The sequence below is a fragment of the Phalacrocorax carbo genome, chromosome 3, assembly GCF_963921805.1.
Source record: "Phalacrocorax carbo chromosome 3, bPhaCar2.1, whole genome shotgun sequence".
Lineage (NCBI taxonomy): Eukaryota > Metazoa > Chordata > Aves > Suliformes > Phalacrocoracidae > Phalacrocorax > Phalacrocorax carbo.
The window spans coordinates 127711257-127730008 of NC_087515.1; the positions used below are offsets into that span (position 1 = coordinate 127711257).

The window sequence follows — 18752 nt, forward strand, 5'->3', positions numbered from 1 at the left end:
AAATAGCCGCCGGTGGGAAATGAGTCACCGGTTTCAATCTGGTTTCTCGCCAGCCCGTCCCCGCCGCCATCCATCAGACGGGGCTGAGCCAAGCAGATTTTTTTCCCGGGGGAAGATCTTTTTTGCGGGAAGGAGGAGACGGGGGGTGCCGTGGCCCCAAAGCAAGAAGCAAGTAGATGGTTTAAACATCATCTTTCCCATTTTTCAAGTGCTGGCCTCAGGGGTTGAACATAAATATAACAACCGTGGGCTCATGGCATCGTCGCTCCCAGATGCTTTGGGGGGCAGAGAGCCTCAACCGGCAAAGTTTTGGCTGCTGTTTGGATGCCCAAACCTACGTACACGTATATGGATGTGTCCGTGCTCCCCACACCATGGGTTAAAATCTTTCCCCTACAAAATGCTTTCTCTGCCCTGAAGTATTTTTAGGGATTTGCCTAAACTTGAGGGTTCTTCCCCCAAAAATCAGCCTATGGTGCTAATAAGGTGATTTTCTCCCCTCACATTGGACTCAAGCCATCTCCTAATAAGCCACCCACTCTGGCATGGTGGGGATGTACAAGGGACGATACACCATACATTGGACCATACTTAGGGTCAGATCTACCATTTTCCCCCACCATTTCAATAAAAATTTTCTCCACAGCCTCTATTAACAGCTCCTCCGACATCCCAGCCTCCAGCCTCCGACCATCCCCGTGGCCTCCTGGTCCCTGTGCTGCTCCTCGGAGCCGGGCATCCCATGCAACGCTCCAGAAGTGGCTCCACGGGTGATGACTACAGAGGGGTAATGGCTTCAGGCACTTATTCTGAAATTCAGATATCCCTCCAGCTTTCAGGCACCAACGTCTTGATGGCCTTAATTCATCAGTAAGAGGTAATTTGTGAAAGGATGGGTGATCTTCAGCAATGTCTTATCGCTCCCCGCTCCAGCGCTAATAAGCGGCTGCAGCAGGGTTTGAGCGACAGCTAAATGAGCGCAATCGGGCTTTCAGTAAAACGGCAATTTCTAACGAGATGACACAAATACTTGGCGGGGCCCTGTCGAGCCCCCGCCGCTCGCTGAGGCTGAGCATCGAGCGGCAGAGCTCTTGTGTTGCTGGCAATTCCTCCCGTTGGTTTTGTTTCTTGAGGAACCTATTCGTGGTTCTGCTTGGAGAAGACCGCGGACTGTTGTCTGGCTGTGCTCTGCTTCGTGGGTGCACGCCGAGGTGGGTGCGTGGTGACGGTGGTGGCAGCTAACATCCGTGTGTCCCACGGGAGAGCAGAGCTGAGGAGGGCAGAGCCGTGGGGACATTTGGGGATGGTGTGTCCCAGCATGGGGTAACCAGGAGAATGGTCTGGGATGCTGGCACAAAGAGCTTTGGGGTCAAAAATTGCCTTGAATGGCAAATTTGAGGATGTTTGAGGAAAATCCATCGCTGATCTTAGTTCTTTGTATAGGGTTGATGTGACAGGTCCCCCAAAACCAACACTGGAGGAAAGGTGGGGGCTCCAGGTCCTTATGCAAGCAAAGCAGGTGCCGGTGGAGGGTTTCTGATCTGGTCAAGGCAGACTGGTCCCACAGATTAATTCAAAAAACACCAGGATGGATACTTTCCACCATCTTGCTGTGGGCTAGACATGCTCCCCAGCTACTGCCAGTCTCCAAGAGTTGTCCCATCTCTACCGAGACTGGCTCAGGGATGGAGATGGAGATGGGTGGAGATGGTGAAGATATGGGTGGAGATGGGTGGAGATGGAGATGGGCAGAGATGGCCACATCCTATGACTCCTGGTGTCACTCCAGGCAGGGGGGGAAATACCCCCCCTTATTACTTTTAATAAAGGTCCTCCTGGCCTATTTTAGGTCCCTGCTACCTTTCACCCCACCTTGGGCCAGAAAGTCCCAGGAAGGTGAGATGGGACCTCCACAGGGGTCTGGTCGTAATCCTGCTCAAAGCAGGACTAACCTCAAAGCAGGTCATGCTTCTCAGCACCTGGCCAGACGTGGTTCCACCATCTCCAAGGATGAAACCTTGAGGTTGTGCAGAGAGGAGCAGCCACGTCCTTTGGGGGTAAAACCTCCCTTTCCCAACACAAAATGGAGTTTCCGTGTCCAAACTGGCCCCTCCTGGCGGCAGGGATGAAGGGCACCAAGCAGAAATTATGATCTTCTCAGATGTTGCCTCAAGCTGAATTGCTCTAGTCCCTCTTCCCTTGCACGAGTATCATCTTTCCTACTTTCCTGCTTGATGCAAAGTGCAGGAAAGGATTGTTCTCCCCTCACTTTTTTTTCTCTTTTTTTTTTCCTTAACATTTCTCCCAAATCCCTCAACTCATCCATTCTTGACTTATTTCAGCCAGGCCCTGCTGGAGACCCAGCAGCAAAGCCATTATTGCCCACGTCACAGTGGAGACCAGGCAGAGGATTACGTGCTGCTTTGCCCATGAAGAGCTACATCTGCATAAGAGGATGGTTTCTGCCCCGTCACCCATCAGACCTTTTCCCGAGCTCATCCAACTCACTAAGTTGGTGGAAAACCTACCTGAGCAAAAAGCAATCTATTTTTCCCACCCAGTGAATTGAATCAGCTCCAGCCCAGTTACAATATTACCCACAGCACCCATTGCCTCGACGGTGATGGAGCCAGAGGGTACGCCCCCATGTGCCTTGACCCCATGGCTTGGCAAAAACCTGCTTCCCCCCCCTCCCCTTGCATTTAAATTTGGGGTTCGCCTCCTGCCTGCACCCCTGCTCAGAGCATCTGCCTCCTGCTCAGCGCAGGCAGGTCTCCAGGCAACCCTCGGCATCCTCGGCAGGGCCTCCAGCGGTCCCCATGTGTGGCCCGGAGCCTTGGTTAAGGTTTATTGACAGTGAAGGGTGCGAACGGGTTCCCGTTGTGCTCGGCAAGTCCGTGCCTGCTGCCCAGCAGGACCCGGATGGCTGCAGTGTTTGGTGGCCATGCAAGCCCTGGCTTGGCGAGGGGACGTAGTGTGCTGGCCCCACTCCTCTGCCTGGCCCCGAGCTGCTTGTAGGGGCTCAGAAAGGGCTTGAGCCTTCATCATGCTCATCCTCATCCCACCAGGGCAGAGCTCAAAGCCCCCCATCATTGCCAATGCAAGTAAATCAACAACACCGGTCTGTATTCCACCTTTGGCATTTCTTGACCCCCAAACTGGGGGCAATGAAGCCTTTGAAGCTGCTGCTTCATCCTATTAAAGCATCTCACCGAGGCTGCCTGGGAGCAGGGGGCGGCCCCAGCATCGAGTGCCTGATTCTTGAAAAGCTCCTGGAAAATCACCTCCTGGGCGGTGGTACCCAAGCAGGGGCCGGGAGAGGAGGTGACGCCCGGGGAGTGTTTCTCTTGATGGAGGGGACAGCTGCCCTATACGTGCCCAGAGTTAATGAGGAAAATAATCAGGCAGCATCCAAAAGTGAGCATGGGATGCATCAGACAGGCTTGGGTACATCCTCGGCCCCTCCAAACGCATCATTTAGGGGATCCACGAGACCAGAGGAACAGCACAACTTCCCAGCTGCTGAGTTTTCCAGCTCCTGCATCCTCCAGGCAGCTTTCAAATCCTCTCCATGTTTCCCTTGCACCAGATCCCATCTGCTTTATGTCCTCTTTCTGAAAAGGATCGTTGCCTTTCGCTGATAATTGCCTGTCACTTCGAATCCTCCTGCTCCGCCTCGCCAGGGATGCTCTTCCCCCCCCCACAAGCCATGGAGGAGAGCGCTCAGTCGGACCCAACTTTGAAACAGAAATGCCCAAAAAAACTTAAAAAAAAATGCATCTGTATTTTCTATCCTAATTTTACAAGGGGTGAATCTGTCCCTGGATCCCAAACCCATTCCCTCCACAGTGGGTTTAACTGCTGGTACCCACACGGACCTGGAAAAACCTGGAAATGCTGCAAAAATGGGCATTTCTCCTGCCTAGCGTGCTGGCTATGGGCACCTTGGCTGTCAATCATCCCTCCCCCACCCTCTGTTAATTAGTGAGACCATAAATGACGTCACCCCGATGTCATTTGCTGCCTCCTGCTCCTGCCAGCTCAACAGCATCATCATCACCGGCTCAAAGAAGGGGCTGTGAAGGCAACCCCCTTTGGCCAAGTTAGGGGAGAAAAGGCTCTGGCACTTCAATAAATGCTGAGAAATTAATATTTTGGGGGGCCACGGGGAGAACGGCAGCTCCGAGAGCTTGTAAAATTACCCCAGGAGATGACAAAGAAGCACGAAGCCTTCCCGCCCCGGCTCGGCTGCTGCTCAGCTTTGCATAACAGCCAAGGGGATACGTCCTTAATGAAAAACCAAGTGGTTAAGGAAAGACTGAAGTGATCTACATTAAAAAACCCCACATTTAAAAAATAGAAATATAATATATATATATATGAAAAAAATAGGCTTCCCTGTCTCCAGCACTTGCCTGGGAACATGATGGGGAACCGCTTCACCCCAGGCTGCCCCCGGGTCCTGCACAGCGTTGCTCACCAGCCCTATTTTCCCCTAAAACACCCAAAATCCAGGCTCGCATCTTGGCCCCAGCACCAGGCAGGTCCCTTCCAACTTCTCCTATGATGCCATTTCACCACTTTTTGGCATTTTCATCAATTTCTAGATATATTTTTTACGCCCGCCCAAGCCCCGGCACATCCGAGGTCTCACCCGGGGCATTAAATGCAACCGTTTAACAGCCGTAGCCGAACCGAAAAGCGTGCCGCGGCATTTCCTCCCATCTCCAGCCCCTCCTAGGGAGTCGTTGCAAGGAATTACCAAGATAGGATCGCAGCACCGTGGCAGATTTTATAATTTAATTGCCGAGGTGGGGCAGGGAGGGGTGCCTGAGGGGGTCCTGGCTCTGCGCTGGTGCCGGCAGGGTGAGCGTTACAGCTGCAGGTCACCTAAATGGGGAGAAAAATGGGGTGATGCTCATTTGCAGGAGAAACTATTGAAGGTAGACACCGATTTGGCCTTCCCAAACCAAAGGCAGCATCTATCCCTGATGCCGGAGCGGCCAAATCCAGCTCCCCGCTTCATGAGGGGCCGGCACGCGGCTGCATCTGGCTCGCCGGGCGTTTCTATCATCCGTGAAATGTAAAGTTGGAATTTTCTGCTCCCCCCCCCTCCACACCCATCATCCACTGAGCCTGAAATCAATTATTCCCACCCGCACGCTTGGCATCGATGCGCGACGTGCTCGGTAGCCGCGTGGCTTTGCCGCAGCCGTGCCGGAGAGGGTTGGTAACAGGGTGGGGGACCTCCCCTTTGCATCCTCCTGGGGTCTAAGGTGGGGGGGAAAGGCCCCTCCGTGAAGGGCTGGGGGCTGCCCCAGCGGTGTGGGGGTGATTTCGGGGCTCACCCAGCTACTGGTGCCTTTGGGTCCCTGTAACCCCCCCCCCAGGTCCGGACCAGGGCACATTGGGACCAGCGAGCAGCAGCTTCACACCCCCCCCACCGGGCTCCATCCCAACCCCACCATCCCCGGGACACTCGGAGACACCGACCTTCAGATAACCACGAGGCCGACATCCCTCACCTCTTTCGGGGCTGCCCCGCAGATTTGGGGAGGAGGAGGAGGAAGGGATGAAGGATGCAGGAAGGGGGAAGGATGCACATCCCCAGTCCCCAGCTGCCGGCTGGCGCATCCCTCCACCGGCAGCCCCCGGGGGTGGGCTCAGCGACGCACGTGTTCGGGGAGGGAGGTGTGGGGATGCGTGTGTACACCGTCTATATATACCACCGTGGTACAGGCGCCGGAGGAGTCACAGATCAGAGGAGCCGGCAGCCGACAGCACACCCGCAGGTAGGAAATCTGCTTGAATTTTCCATCCTGGGGGGGCTTGCCTGGTTTTTTTTTAGTCTGAGGATGGTCCGTCCGGCTTCGATTCACAGCTAGTTATTGCCCTCCCTGCTGAGGGTTAAATGAAAAATCTTCCCGGAGGGAGAAATCCATCCCCTCTATCCCAAGAGAGGAAAAGTTTCGGCTTCATCATCCAGCCCCAAAATCAACCAGAGTGGAGCCGGAGGGATGCAACAGGAGTTGGTGCGGGCCACCTGCCCGAAGCCGGGGGAAGCCCGTGGGGCGACGGTGTGTTCCTCCAGGATGGGTAGGATTTTTTAGGGGATTTTTCTGGGGGGAGCCGCCGCACCATGACTTTCCCTGTTGAGTATTTCTGTTCCTTTTTCCTCTAGTTAGGACTTTACCGGGGTCACTGCAAGATGCTCTGGGAGATGCCCAGCTTGCGAGCAATCCCTTTTTTCCTCTGAAAAAAAGCATAAAGAGGAGAAAAATGGGGGGGTTTTGTTGTTTTGGTTTTTTTTCAGTCTCCCCCAAAGAGCAGGAATAAATAGCTGAGACGTGGGGACGTGGAGAGAAATGTTCTTCCCGAGGTTTTTTACCTCTAAACAGCCTTTCTCAGCCTCTCGAGCCCACATCTGTGTTTATAGTCGCGCCGCGGCGTCTAATTTTGGCCAATTATGGCCAATTACCTGATTGAGGGGGATCGACAAAAGGAAACGCTTATTTTTCTGGCAAGCGCTGGGCATCTGTAGCCAACCCCCCCCACCCCTCCCCAAATCCCTCCGGTTCTCCCTAAAATCCTCCCAAAAGCCGCCGGCACAAAGCCATGCGGCATCGCCAGGGTTTGGGGGATTCGGGGAAGTGTTTTAGCCGGTGCCAGTGGGGGACACTGTTGGACAATATTGCGCTTTTTCGACTGGAAAATGCTTTGACTCCTTCAATGCTGGCTCCCAGCGGGGCCAGATCCTGCCCCGTCGCATCCCTCTTGCCCTCTGGATCAGGCCTTGGCTTTGGGCAGTGTGGGAATTAGCGGGGAAAAAATTGATTGGGGCTGGTTGAGCTGCGGGTGTGGGAGGTGAGGAGCTCCTAAATGTGCTCCCCACGTGGCGGGACTGATCCTGACCCGGGAAAGCGAGAACATCGCTGCGTTTAAACCCCTGCGAAGGTGTTTGGGGAAGGACGGTGATCCCACTGCTGGGATAATCCCAGCTGTTAGCATCTCCCAGGGGAAGAGGGGATGGAGCATCCCTGGGGAGAAGCAGGGAGAGTCTCACCAGCGCTGCCCGCGAGCTCCCAACCCAAATCGCATCAAATCAAGCGAATAAAACCCATCTCAGCAAGCACCTGCTTCCCCTTCCACCTCTTCCTTTCTGGTTATTCACATCCCACAAGCTCCGCTCCATCCTTCCCGCTGCCCCTCAAATCAGCCCTTTTATATGGCTGCATCTCCCACAACATCCCACCCGGAGCGATAAATAAAAGCCGCTTGTCCTGACGGATAACCAGACCCCGCTGTTATCTGAAACACAGGCTGGGTTTCTAGAAAAACCTCTTCCCCCCCACCTCAAATATTAATGAGGGTAATTCAACTGGATTGCAAACTCCTAAGGATGCACACTTGGGGCAGCCCGTAGCAGTGGGGGGGTCCCAAAGCTGTGTTGCGGGATGGGGTGGCCATATCCTGCTACACCCCCTGCAAGGGATAGGTTTAGTTTTTGGGGAGAAAGAGGAAGGTTTGTGCCCGGGAGAAGCCCCGGTGTCCGAGGAGCCACAGGGGTGGCTGTGGTGTGATGCCAGGGCTGTCACATCCTTTGCTGGGGTCGGCGGCATCCCTGGGTGTGAGGGCAGCGGGGATGGCTGGTGCATCCCTGGAGAAATAAGGCCCAGGTTTGGTTTTCCCACAAGAAAAAATGGGGAAAAATAGAAAAAAAAGGGGGGGGAAATGGCAAAAAATGGTGAAAAAAGGGAGAAAATGGGGAAAAAATGGTGAAAAAGGGGGAAAAAAAGGCATTATTCTTCTTCTTGTGGGTCCATGACTGTGAAACTCAGAAAGGGGCTTCGTGCCGCCACCGCCCCCCAACCCTACCACCCCCCTTGCCCCAAACACCCAAGGGCAGAAGCAGGAAAAAAAATCCACCGCACTCGGTCCTTTCCTTTCAATGGCCTGACTGACTTTTTCAGGGGGTGCCAATGCACAAAGAGGGGGGTTGTTCCCCTCTTTCACAGCCCTGCCCCGGCCGGTGATGCTGGCAGGGTACCGCATCCCGCCCGCCCGATAGCATCTTTCAATTAACCGGGAAGAAAAACCGAGCCGTAATCTCGGAGCCTCCTCCGCAGCCAGATGTGACCTGCTTTTCCCAGGTCGTTGGACGCGATTTCTCTTGGGGACATGGGGATAGGGCTGGGGGGTGCGTTGCAGCCCCCTCCCTGGCTCACCTGAACCCCGTTTTGGGGCTGAGTGATTTTTCAGGGCGGAGGGGAGTGTGTGTGTTTTGCCCTCTCCCGGGAGGTTTCTGCCAAGCCTCTGACTCACGCTGCCAGCCAGTTTTAATGAGACTCGACAAAGATTAAGCCTTAATTCCTGCTCCTTATCAGCTTCCCCTTGTACCCTCCAGCAAACGACAGCCAGGAGCCGCCAGGCTCTGTGTGGCGGGGATGAAAGGTGACCGTGACGCCGGCTGGGGACCCTGGCGGACGTTCTGCCTCTATTGCAGGGAGCGGGGTTGTCCCCCCGCCTTGGTGGGGTGGGGAATAAGTGGGGACCCCTGCCCAGGTGCTCAACGCCCCCCCCCCCCCCCCCCCCCCAAAAGGCAGCCTGAAATGCTGCTGGAGCATTCAGGGGTTGCAAAGCCACTGTCACCAAGGTCTTCCTTGCCTCTGAGCATCGCAGTACGGGATGTTCCTAGGTGCTGCTCCAGCGTGGAGGGACCTGGGTGCCACCAAAGGCAGCGCCAGCCTTCACATCCCCATCCTGCTCCTCTCCATCACTCCATCTCGTCCCCTCACTGGCTTATAAACGTGATGCTCTGCAGCACCGGGACCCGCTCTCAAGGACCACGGAGATGTCAGATCCCTTTTACCGGCAGGATGAGGGCAAGGGGGGGAGGTCAGGAGGACCAAGCCTCCTGTTTGCTGATGCCCATGAGGATGCATCAGGCTAAATCTCTAGGAATTGTGAGGGAATTGTGAGGGAAGCGCGCGGCCTTGGTCATGTCACTTAATCACCGCCTGGCTCCGACGTCAGCAAAACTGGAGAGGGAGCAGGGGGTTTCCTTGGGAATTGGCTTTGCTGCTCTGCATGGGGTGAGCTCAGATCCTGGCTCAGACTGTTGGCAGTGATGGCTGAATCCTCACATGGGAGGGACAGGGGTGGCAGCACCCCAAAAATGGCCAGGAGAGGAAAATGGAGTGGGACATCCTCATCGGGCTCCGGTGATGCTCCGATAAGGAGTGTCCTGCTCAGGGAACAGCTGGGAACGTGCTGCCCCGCCACGTCCACCTGCTAAAATAAGCCCCGGATGGGACTCGTGCCATGAGATAGCCTGGAAAAAATTAAGCTGGATCTGTTTCAGGGATGGGGAAGCAGGCGGGCTCCTTTCCTGAAAGGATAACTTCGGCAGGGAGACTGGGAACACACGTGTCTGGGGGGAGCAGTGAGGGAGGACGGGCTGAGAACGGGCACATTTCGGTGCAGGTGCAGGGCTCAGCGGTGCCGGTGCCGTCCCAGCTTGACGGATTTTCTCTCTCCTGCGCTGCAGCCGCTGCCGCTGCCGCCATGAGGGCTGTGCTCTGGGACCTGCTGCTGCTCTGCCTCTTCGCCCGGGCACGGGGTGACTGCCGGGGGGACTGTCTGCGCTGCGACCGCCACCTCTACCGGGACAGCTTTGACGTCCTCGTAAGTTCCTCCGCCTGCTGGCTTGTCCCCTGCCATGGGCAGCACCCATGAGGGGTAGCACCCATGGGTGCTGTGCCAGCTGCATCACCCCTCCCTGCGTCAGGGGTTGGGGTTTGGGGTTGGGGGGGCTTTGGCTGCTGCTTGGCATGGAGCCTCAAGGGGAAGATGCCACCTGCTGTCACAGTCCCTCCTCCTTGAGCACCCCTCGGGGACACCATCAGTGAAGGTGGCCCCGAGGGAGGATGCAGACCCCAAATCAGCTGCTGGGAGTGATGGGGACAAGGCTGCGGTAGCCCATGGAGGGTCCCAAGAGGGTCCCAAGAACCTGAGCTTCCCCAGTTTCACTGCCCCCATGGCTTGTGGCATCGCTGTCCCCACCCACGCCAACCCCAGACCCCCTCCAGATCCCCACCCCATCCTCCAAGGAGCCACCAAAATCCCCCTCTGAGCCCCGTCAGGATGGGACAAGCTTTGCAAGTGGCTGGCAGACCATGGTGTTTCAGGGGACCCGGCATTGGGCACCCCGCAGCCTGTCTCTCCCACCTGATCTGCCTCCAACACTGGTTAGGAAGAACCATTAAAGAGCCTTTTTGTTTTTTTTTTTCTAGCCCCATATCCTTTCTTTTCCCCTCTGCTGAGCCATGGCTATGCCCTGGCCAGCAGCTTTTCTTTCCTTCCCGTTCCCCCTCCACCCCCAGGGGATTATCCATCGCCTCCCCCCCACCCGCTCCCCCATTTATTAGCGACAATAAATCACGGTGGGTTGAGACGTCCACCCGAAAGGAGCCGGCAGCTCGGGAAGCCCCCAGGGCTGGGAAATGTCCCCCCCAAACCAGCGGGGGACCAGTGACTTCCAGGGCAGCATGGAGATGCTGGAGCCACCCCAGTGCCACCCCCTTGCTGCCAAAGCCTCCTGCAATAGTACATTGCTGCCACCAAGTTTTCGGGCACAACCTCCCTGGTTTTGCCCAAAATACTGTTTCGCAGTCTGAAGGCACCAGCGTCTCTGCAAGGCCCCCACCTTTTCCCACCTGGTCCTGCTTTGGGAGCTGCATTTTGCTCTGTCTTCCCCGGCCAGCAAGATGGAGAGGAGATGGGACGGATGGCGGCTCATGGGTTGCGTCTAAGGTTGTGTCTCAAAGCAAGAGCGGTTTGAACTGGGAACAGAGGAACCTGGGGTCTTCCGAAGCTCAGTTTCAGCTGGAAGAAGCATCGTGGTGGGATTTGATCCAACCCTCCACCATTTCCAAAGCAATGGCCAAAGAAGTCCCATGAGCGACATGGCTGATCCATCCTTTGGAGTTAGGAGATCGCCCCTGAAGTTACAGCTGCCAGGGCAGGGCAGGGACCAGCTGATGGAGCCGGTCTTCAAGATGGGGATGAATCACCTATGACCTGGTGCCCAGGGTCATCTAAGGATGGCGCAAACCCACGGTGGCACCGTTAACGCCAACTGAAGATCAGAAGGACCCTCCCCAGGTAGTTTTGATGCTGGACGTGGAGGAACATTGGCTGGTGTTTGCTGAGGGCTCCCAAAACACTGTGAGCAGAAGCCATTTCCATGTGAATTAAGACCACAGCACGATGGCCGAGGACCCTGGGATGTTCATGGGGCTGGTTGGTGGATGAATGGTAGGACCACTGATGGTCTTCAGCCTGATGCCTGGGGTAATTCCTCTTGAAGCCTATTAGCTGGTGCTCATCTGAGCTGTTACTTGTACCTTTCATCTCCAGCCCAGGTGTCTGGACCCTGTCCATCAGCTGTAGACCCTGCCAAAGCCTTGGAGATCCCAGGACAGAATCTTGGCTTGGCAAGATACCCCCAATGTCTCTGCAAGGACCCTCGTAGGTGTCCCGGCATACAAGACCCTCGTCACCACCTGACTTTGGGACAACTATTTTTATTTCTTCTTGTTGTCTGACAAGCCTGGCTGTCCTCGGGGATGGAAATAGTCAACCACTGCAGAGCCACGTGCTTGAGCTGCAGCCCTGAGACACCACGCTGGGACTTGTAGCACCTCCCAACTGGCAAAGTTAATGAACCTACGGTGAAAAGGGTCTTTGCAAGGGTTTTGGTCTTGTAGGTGGCCTGGAGCAATGAGACACGCCAACATGCTTCAACGCGGGGTTCCCCAGTTGGTGTTAAGCATTTAAAAGAGCCCACCATGAAGTTAACACTGGGATGGAGACACTCCGAGGCCCCTTCTGGGCCCTCCAGCCCTAGTTTCTTTGGGCATGTAGTTAATTTTCTTCTACGATATTCTCCTGGGTGGTTTCCCCTGGGTGCTGGTTTTGGTGGTACAAGCCCGCCCGGTGCTATCACCCTGCAGTGGTGCCAGGTCTGTGTCCCACCTTGGCAGATGAGGCCTCTTGGAACGGGATGAGATGCAAATGTAGCGGGATGCACCTATGAGCGCTGAGCAAGCCTGATGGCACCTCTTGATGAGGCTGCTCTTGACGTGACCATCAGGGCAGGTTCCTGGGGACCGGGAGGAGGTGTCACACCTGTCTTCGAGGAAGGCATGAAGGAGGGTCTGGGAAACTATAGGCTGTCAGTCTCACCTCAATCCTTGGGGAGGTGGTGGAGCACATCATCCCACAAAGCGTTTCCAAACATATGAAGGACAAAAATGTCATTGGGAGAAGCCAGCATGGATTTATGAAGGGGAAATCGTGCTTGACCAAACTGATAGCTTTCTGCAGTGAGAAAACCAGCTTGTCTCGACTTTCATCAGACTTTGACATTGTCTCCCATGACATCCTCGTAGACAAGCTGCTGAAGCATGGGGTAGATAAATGGGCAGTGAGGTGGACCTGGAGGACCTCGACATCTTCATTAATGACCGGGATGATGTGGCAGGCGCACCCTCAGCAATGAGCAGATGACGCAAGTCAGAAGCTGTGGGTGGTAGAGCACAGGGTCATGCTGCCAACCAGAGGAACCTTGCCTGGCTGGAGAAATGGGCTGGTGACAACCTCATGAACTTCAACAAGAAGAGCAAAGTTGATCTGCTTGAGGGTCAGAAGGTTCTGCAGAGGGATCTGGACAGGATGGATCAATGGGCCGAGGCCAACCGCATGAGGTTTCACAAGGCCAAGTGCCGGGTCCTGCCCTTGGGTCACACCAACCCCAGGCAGCGCCCCAGGCCTGGGGCAGAGGGGCTGGGAAGGGCCCGGCGGAGAAGGCCCTGGGGGTGCTGGCTGACAGCCGGCTGGGAATGAGCCAGCAGTGCCCGGGTGGCCAAGGAGGCCACCAGCCCCCGGGCTTGTGTCAGCACTGGTGTGGCCAGCAGGAGCCGGGCAGGGATGGGGCCCCTGTGCTCGGCCCTGGGGAGGCCCCACCTTGAATGCTGGGCTCAGGTTTGGGCCCCTCGGGACAAGAAGGGCCTTGAGGGGCCGGAGCGTGTCCAGAGAAGGGCAGCGGGGCTGGGGCAGGGTCTGGAGCACAAGTGTGCTGGGGGGCGGCTGAGGGGGCTGGGGGGGTTTAGCCTGGAGAAGAGGGGGCTGAGGGGGGCCCTTCTCGCTCTCTGCAGCTGCCTGAGAGGGGCTGGAGTGAGGGGGGGGCTGGTCTCTGCTCCCAAGTCACCAGGGACAGGACGAGAGGAACCGGCCCCAGGCTGCGTCAGGGGAGGTTTAGGTTGGGTGTGAGGGAAAATGCCTTCCCTGCCAGAGGGGTCAGGCCCTGGCACAGGCTGCCCAGAGAGGTGGGGGAGTCACCGTCCCTGGGGGGGTTCAAACACCGTGCAGCCGTGGCACTTGGGGCTGTGGTTTAGGAGGCCTGGGGGTGCTGGGTTGGGGGTTGGACTTGATGATCTCAGAGGTTTTTCCCAACCTTAACAATTCCCTGATTCTAGCTCCTGCCCTGGGGAGGACCAGCCCCAGGCTCCAGGAGATGCCATGGGCACACGCAGAGGGCCCGGATGCCAGAACTCCGCTGTCTGGTGACTCGGTGATTTATTTTGGGCTCGTGCCCGACTGAAGGGCCCAGCAATGCAGAGCGTGGGGTGGTGGGATGGGAGCATGGATGTCAACAGGGAAGTGTGGAGCACGTCCAGCATGAAGCAGCACCAGCCTAGGGAGGGTCGGGACAGGGACGCTGAGCAGCTGCCGCGGCTCCCCAGCATCTCCACCACCACCTCTGGGAACCCAGGAATGGGTTTTGGGAAGGGACACCTCACTAAATGAGGCCAGGTGAGGGCTGATGAGCTGCCGGCACCTTCCCATGGGCGTCTTCCAACACGTTGAATGGGCTCAAAGTGGGGGGGATGCGAGGTACCCCACCTGGCACCGCACAGTCCCAGGGGGACCAAAACCCATCTGACACCCATCCCCGTGCCTCCCGCGCAGGTCTGCATCCTGGAGTGCGAAGGCGAAGCCGTGCCACGGGCTACCTGGGAGCTGTGCGCCGCTGCCGCCGGCCGAGCCGCCCCACGGCCCCGTGACCTCCAGGACGCCGGCGATCCCTGGCACGGCGCGGCGGCGCCGGCGAGCCCGCTGCAGGTAAGCGAGCTGCTGCGGCGACGGGAAGCCGAAGACGAAGGCGTCGAACCGGCGCCCGGCACCTTCCTGCAGCCTCCGGAGGACATTTCCCGACGACTCGGCGGTTTCCCGCGGGGGACGCGCGACTCGTGGCCGGCGCCGACGGCCAGGGGGGTGCAGAAGCGGTACGGGGGCTTCATCGGGGTCCGCAAGTCGGCGAGGAAGTGGAACAACCAGAAGAGGTTTAGCGAGTTCCTGAAGCAGTACCTGGGCATGTCGCCCCGCTCCAGTGAGTACGACATTGCCGGCGGCATCAGCGAGCACAACGAGATCTAACGGAGACCCGCGCCGCCCGGCTAGGTCCGCCATGGCCAAAAAAGTCAACCCTCTACCCCTCTACACCACATCTCCATAGGTGCAAATTGAAAAAATGAAAAAATAGGGGCAAAAAAAAAATTGGAAAAGGCTTGAAAAATGCCAAATTGGAGACCGGGGAGGGATGCTGAGGGCGGCCGCCGGCAGCTCGGCAGCTGGAGGGCACGTGGGGAAAGGCCCTTTGCCGTCAGCCTCCCCCCACCCAGGGAGGGTGGGCGGAAGGGTTTTATCCTCGACGCCAAAAAGGTCTGAAGGATGGTTCAGTCCCCCCGCCCCCCAAAAAACAGGGGGTGTGTGTAAAAACAAAATTGAAAAATAAAAATTTAAAATTTTTTAAAATTGAAAAAATTACGTCAAAATTTTAAAAATTAAGTAAAAATTTAAAAATTAAGTTAAAAATTTAAAAATTAAGTAACATTTTTAAAAAGTGGTTTTAAAAATGAAAGTTGAAAGTTTAAAAACTGACATAAAATTTAAAAAAATAAAAAAAATAAATTAAAATAAAATAAATTTAAAAATTAAATTATACTGAATGACAATAAATTAAAGCCAACCCTTTTCCTTTCAGAAATTCAATAATTCTTCCCCAAACGCCCCAGCCTCACGTGGCCCAGTCGAGCAGCGGGTTCACCCCGTGCTGCCGCTCCCCGGCGAGCAGCGACCCCGGCCCCGCCCCGGGATGCTCGGAGCCCCCTCTGCCCTGCAGCTGCCAAGGACACCCCCCCCCAACCTCCCCCCCCCCCCCCCAACCTCCCCCCAATTTACAATTTGGGAGAAGTTTAACATTTCCCCCCCCCCTTTTTTTTGGTTCTTTTTCCTTTTTTCCCCCCCCCGGCTGGCATCTCCGTAAATTAGGGGTGCACCCCCGGCCCCGCAGCCCCTGGGAGGGAGCCCCCCGCTCCCTCCGCTCTTGGCTCAGCTGCTTTTTCCCCCCCCCTTCTTTTTGTTTTTTTTTTTTCCCTCTTTTTATTTTCTTTTTTTTTTTTCTTCTTTTTTTTCTTTCTTTTCTGTATGTTTTTTTATTTTTATTTTTTTATAGCGTTCCGGCACCGCATCCCAGCACCTTCCGCCAGGCACAGGCAAAATTAACCCTGCTCCTGTCCACCCCAGCAGCCTCCATCCTCTCTCTGACGGACCCCAAAGCGCTTCAGACTCGCACGCGTTCAGAAATCACTTTGCTCTTCACTCACTAAGCCCGATTTAAACCAGGACCCGACGAATTTCGGCCTCCGCCGGCGACGGGAGCGAGATGCCGCGGGGAAGCGGCGGGGAGGGCCGCGGGGCGGCAGGAGGAAATGTAAACGAAATAAGGGGAAAAAATGGGATATTTTGCAAAAACAATAAAATTGGATTTGGGGGTTTTTGGGTTGGCCACCGCGGACGAGCCGCCTGGGATCCAGCAGGAAACTCGGCAGCCCCCGGCCGGGCCTTCGCCTCCCCACGGGATTGATTCCCGGCTTTTGGGGTGGGGGGTGCCGAGGGGCCACGCCCCACGCCGGCTCCGTCCCCGCCAGCCCCCGCCCCAGCGCCCGCCACCGCCTGGAAACGGTTATTGGTAACATTTGTTTCCCTTTTTAATTTTTTTTTTTCCCCCTTTTGAAGTTCTTTTTCCCTTTTTAGACTTTGTTTTCCATGTTTTGTAACTTTTTTTACCTTTTTAAAAAGTTCTCCCTTTTAAACTTTTTTCTCACTTCAAATTTTTTTCCTTTTTAATTTTCTATTTTTTTGCTTTCCAATTTTTTGCCTTTTAATATGTTTTCCGTTTGTGTATTTTTTCCCTTTTAAAAATTTTCCCTTTGAATTTTTTCTCCCTTTAAATATTTAAATTTAATATTTTCTTTTAAATTTTTTGCATTTTAATTTTTTCCATTTTTGTAATTTTCCCTTTTAAAATTTTTCACTTTTTAAATTCTTCTCCCTTTTTTCCTTTTTAAATTTTTTTTTTGCCTTCTAAATTTTTTTCTCTTTTGTCATTTTTTTCCCTTTTAAAAGAATTTCCTATTTTCCCTCTTAAAATTTTTTCCTCCCTTTAAAAATTTTTCCCATTTAAAAGTGAAAAAATTGAAAGGGAAAATTTTTTTGCCTTCTAAAATTTTTTTCCTTTTTAATTTTTTCTCTTTTAAAATTTCCTTTTATTTTTTTTAAATTTTCTTTTTTTAAAAAAAATTCCTTTTAAATTTTTTTCCCCTCTTTTTTTAAGCGTTTCCCTTAAAATTTTCTAAAGCCTCCGGGGTTGACTTCTTTGCTCAGCAACACAACCCGCACGGTTCCGTTGCGCCCCGCCCCCGGCACGCATCGCCTCCCCGTCCCGCGCCGGGAGGCGGGCTGGGTCTCTTTTCTTTCCGTGCTGCTCCCGGGAGGATAAATCGGAGCCGGTTGATTCTCCTGCCGAATTCGCTATCCAAAAAAAAAGAAAAATAATAAAAAAAATTGTACCCCGGGAGCGACTCCGCCCGGGTCTCACCCGCAGCGCTGCCCTTCACTGTTTGTAAAAAAAAAAAATACAAAAAAATAGAATATAATACCCCCCTGGAAAAAAAAAAAAAAAAGAAAAAAAAAGAATTCCAAGATCTTGTTCTTTTTAATTGTTTCATACAAAGATTTCTCCATTAAACTTGTACATAGCAAAAGGATTAATAAATTAGTTTACTGTTTCTACGATATTATTGCGACTGGCGACCGTCACTTGGGTCAACGCTCGCAGGGCGGGTCCCTGCCGCCCCCCCGCCACGGCGGGCACCGCCCCCCCGCTCAGCTCGGGAATCCCGTGGGGTTACGGGGAAAAGGGAGGGGGTTTTTGTCTTTTTTAAAAAATTATATATCTATTTGCATTGTTTCCCGAGTAGGGGCTTTTGGGGCGGTAGAAATCTCCGCCTTGCATGGGCAGGGCGGGGTCGCTCTGGTTGGACACGCACCCCTCAGCCAAAAATGGGATGGGTCGGGGGGTTATTTGGGGGGATAAAAAAGGGATTTTTAGGGTTTCAGAGAGAAAAGGAGAATTCCTGCCCTGCTCCATCACACCCTTTTCCACAGGGGTAATGAAGGCTCTGGCACCTGCAGCCCCCCCCATCCCCATGGAGGCTCCGGCCTCTACAACCCCACTGGAAATGTGGGGGTTCGCCTCTCCTCGGCGGCGCCCAGGTTTGGGGAGAGCGGCGGCATCCCCATCCCCGCGTGCTATTTTTAGCATTGCCATAGAAACGGCGCCGGCGGGAAGCCGGCTCTCCCTAGGAGGCCGGCGGGAGGGACGCGCGGTGGCCACACCACTGGCCCATCCCAGCGGCCCCACTCGGGTCCCAGTTTGCGACCGGGTTAACGCTAGGCCCCGGGTAACAAACCAGCCCCGGGCAGGGAGGCAACTCCCGCTGCTGTTGGTTTGTTTTCTTGCTGATGAGAAGGAAACGGGGCAGCAATTAAAAAATTAATTGGGGGAAGACATTGACCGGCGGGAGGGTTTGCTTCGCCCGCCGCGAGTTGGGGCCGGGGTCCCGGAGCTGCCCGGCGGGAGGGGTCGGGCCCAGGTGCGGAGCCGCCGCCCTGCGGAAAGCGCAGGAATTCCATCAATTTGGTGCTGCTGGGATGATATTTTTTAGTAGTTTCTTTTTTACCCTTCTCCTTTTCCACTGGAGGGGGGGGGAAGACATCGCTCCCTTCCACTTCCCTCCATCCTCCAGCCCCTTCCCCTCTCCACCCCCTTTTTCAGTTCCTCTCACACCTCGATATCCATTAAAAAACATACATATATATAAAATTATCTAGGGTTTTTTTTGCATCAAAAGGCAACTTCTCAGCTCAACGTTTGGCTCGCACCAAGGGAGGGCTCTGGGCCGCAAGACCAGAGTGCCCCGTGGACAGAACATTTAAAAACCCGCCCAGTTTAGTGCGTATTAACCCCTCCCTGCAGCTTCCAGGTTAAAAACTTGAAGAATTGGGTTTTTTTTTCAGGGGGGGTGGGGGGAGGAGAACCAACAACCACCACCAACGGAGGCGCAGCGTGAGGGAGCGGCGCTGCCGTCGTGGCTCCCAGCGCTGGACAGACACTGCTATCTAGTGGTTCCAGAAACGGCCGTGCCAAGGGGCTCCCCGAGCTGGGGGGGGCGTCCACACCCGCGGGCGGAGGCAAGAGGTGCCCCCACCTCGGGATGGGGGGGGTCCCGGGGGCCGTGAGGCACCCCCACAACACAGGCTACCAGGACAAGGCAGAGCCAGCCAGC

The 18752-nt window shown here is 55.0% G+C and overlaps 1 protein-coding gene across 1 annotated transcript; it reads left to right on the forward strand.

Moving 5' to 3' along the window:
- Positions 1-5719: 5719 nt before the first annotated feature.
- On the forward strand, positions 5720-15324 carry PNOC (prepronociceptin). Its single transcript, XM_064448312.1, has 3 exons — positions 5720-5792; positions 9548-9684; positions 14032-15324. Exons 2-3 carry the CDS (start codon positions 9565-9567, stop codon positions 14497-14499), a joined length of 588 nt encoding a protein of 195 aa, XP_064304382.1. The 5' UTR covers positions 5720-5792; positions 9548-9564; the 3' UTR covers positions 14500-15324.
- Positions 15325-18752: the final 3428 nt, after the last annotated feature.

What these genes read in the sequence shown, in the direction of transcription:
- PNOC (XM_064448312.1), top strand. Translation starts at nt 9,565, where the DNA reads ATGAGGGCTGTGCTCTGGGACCTGCTGCTGCTCTGCCTCTTCGCCCGG. An exon ending in GGGACAGCTTTGACGTCCTC is followed by an intron (nt 9,685 to 14,031) that starts GTAAGTTCCTCC and finishes CCTCCCGCGCAG; the next exon opens with GTCTGCATCCTGGAGTGCGA.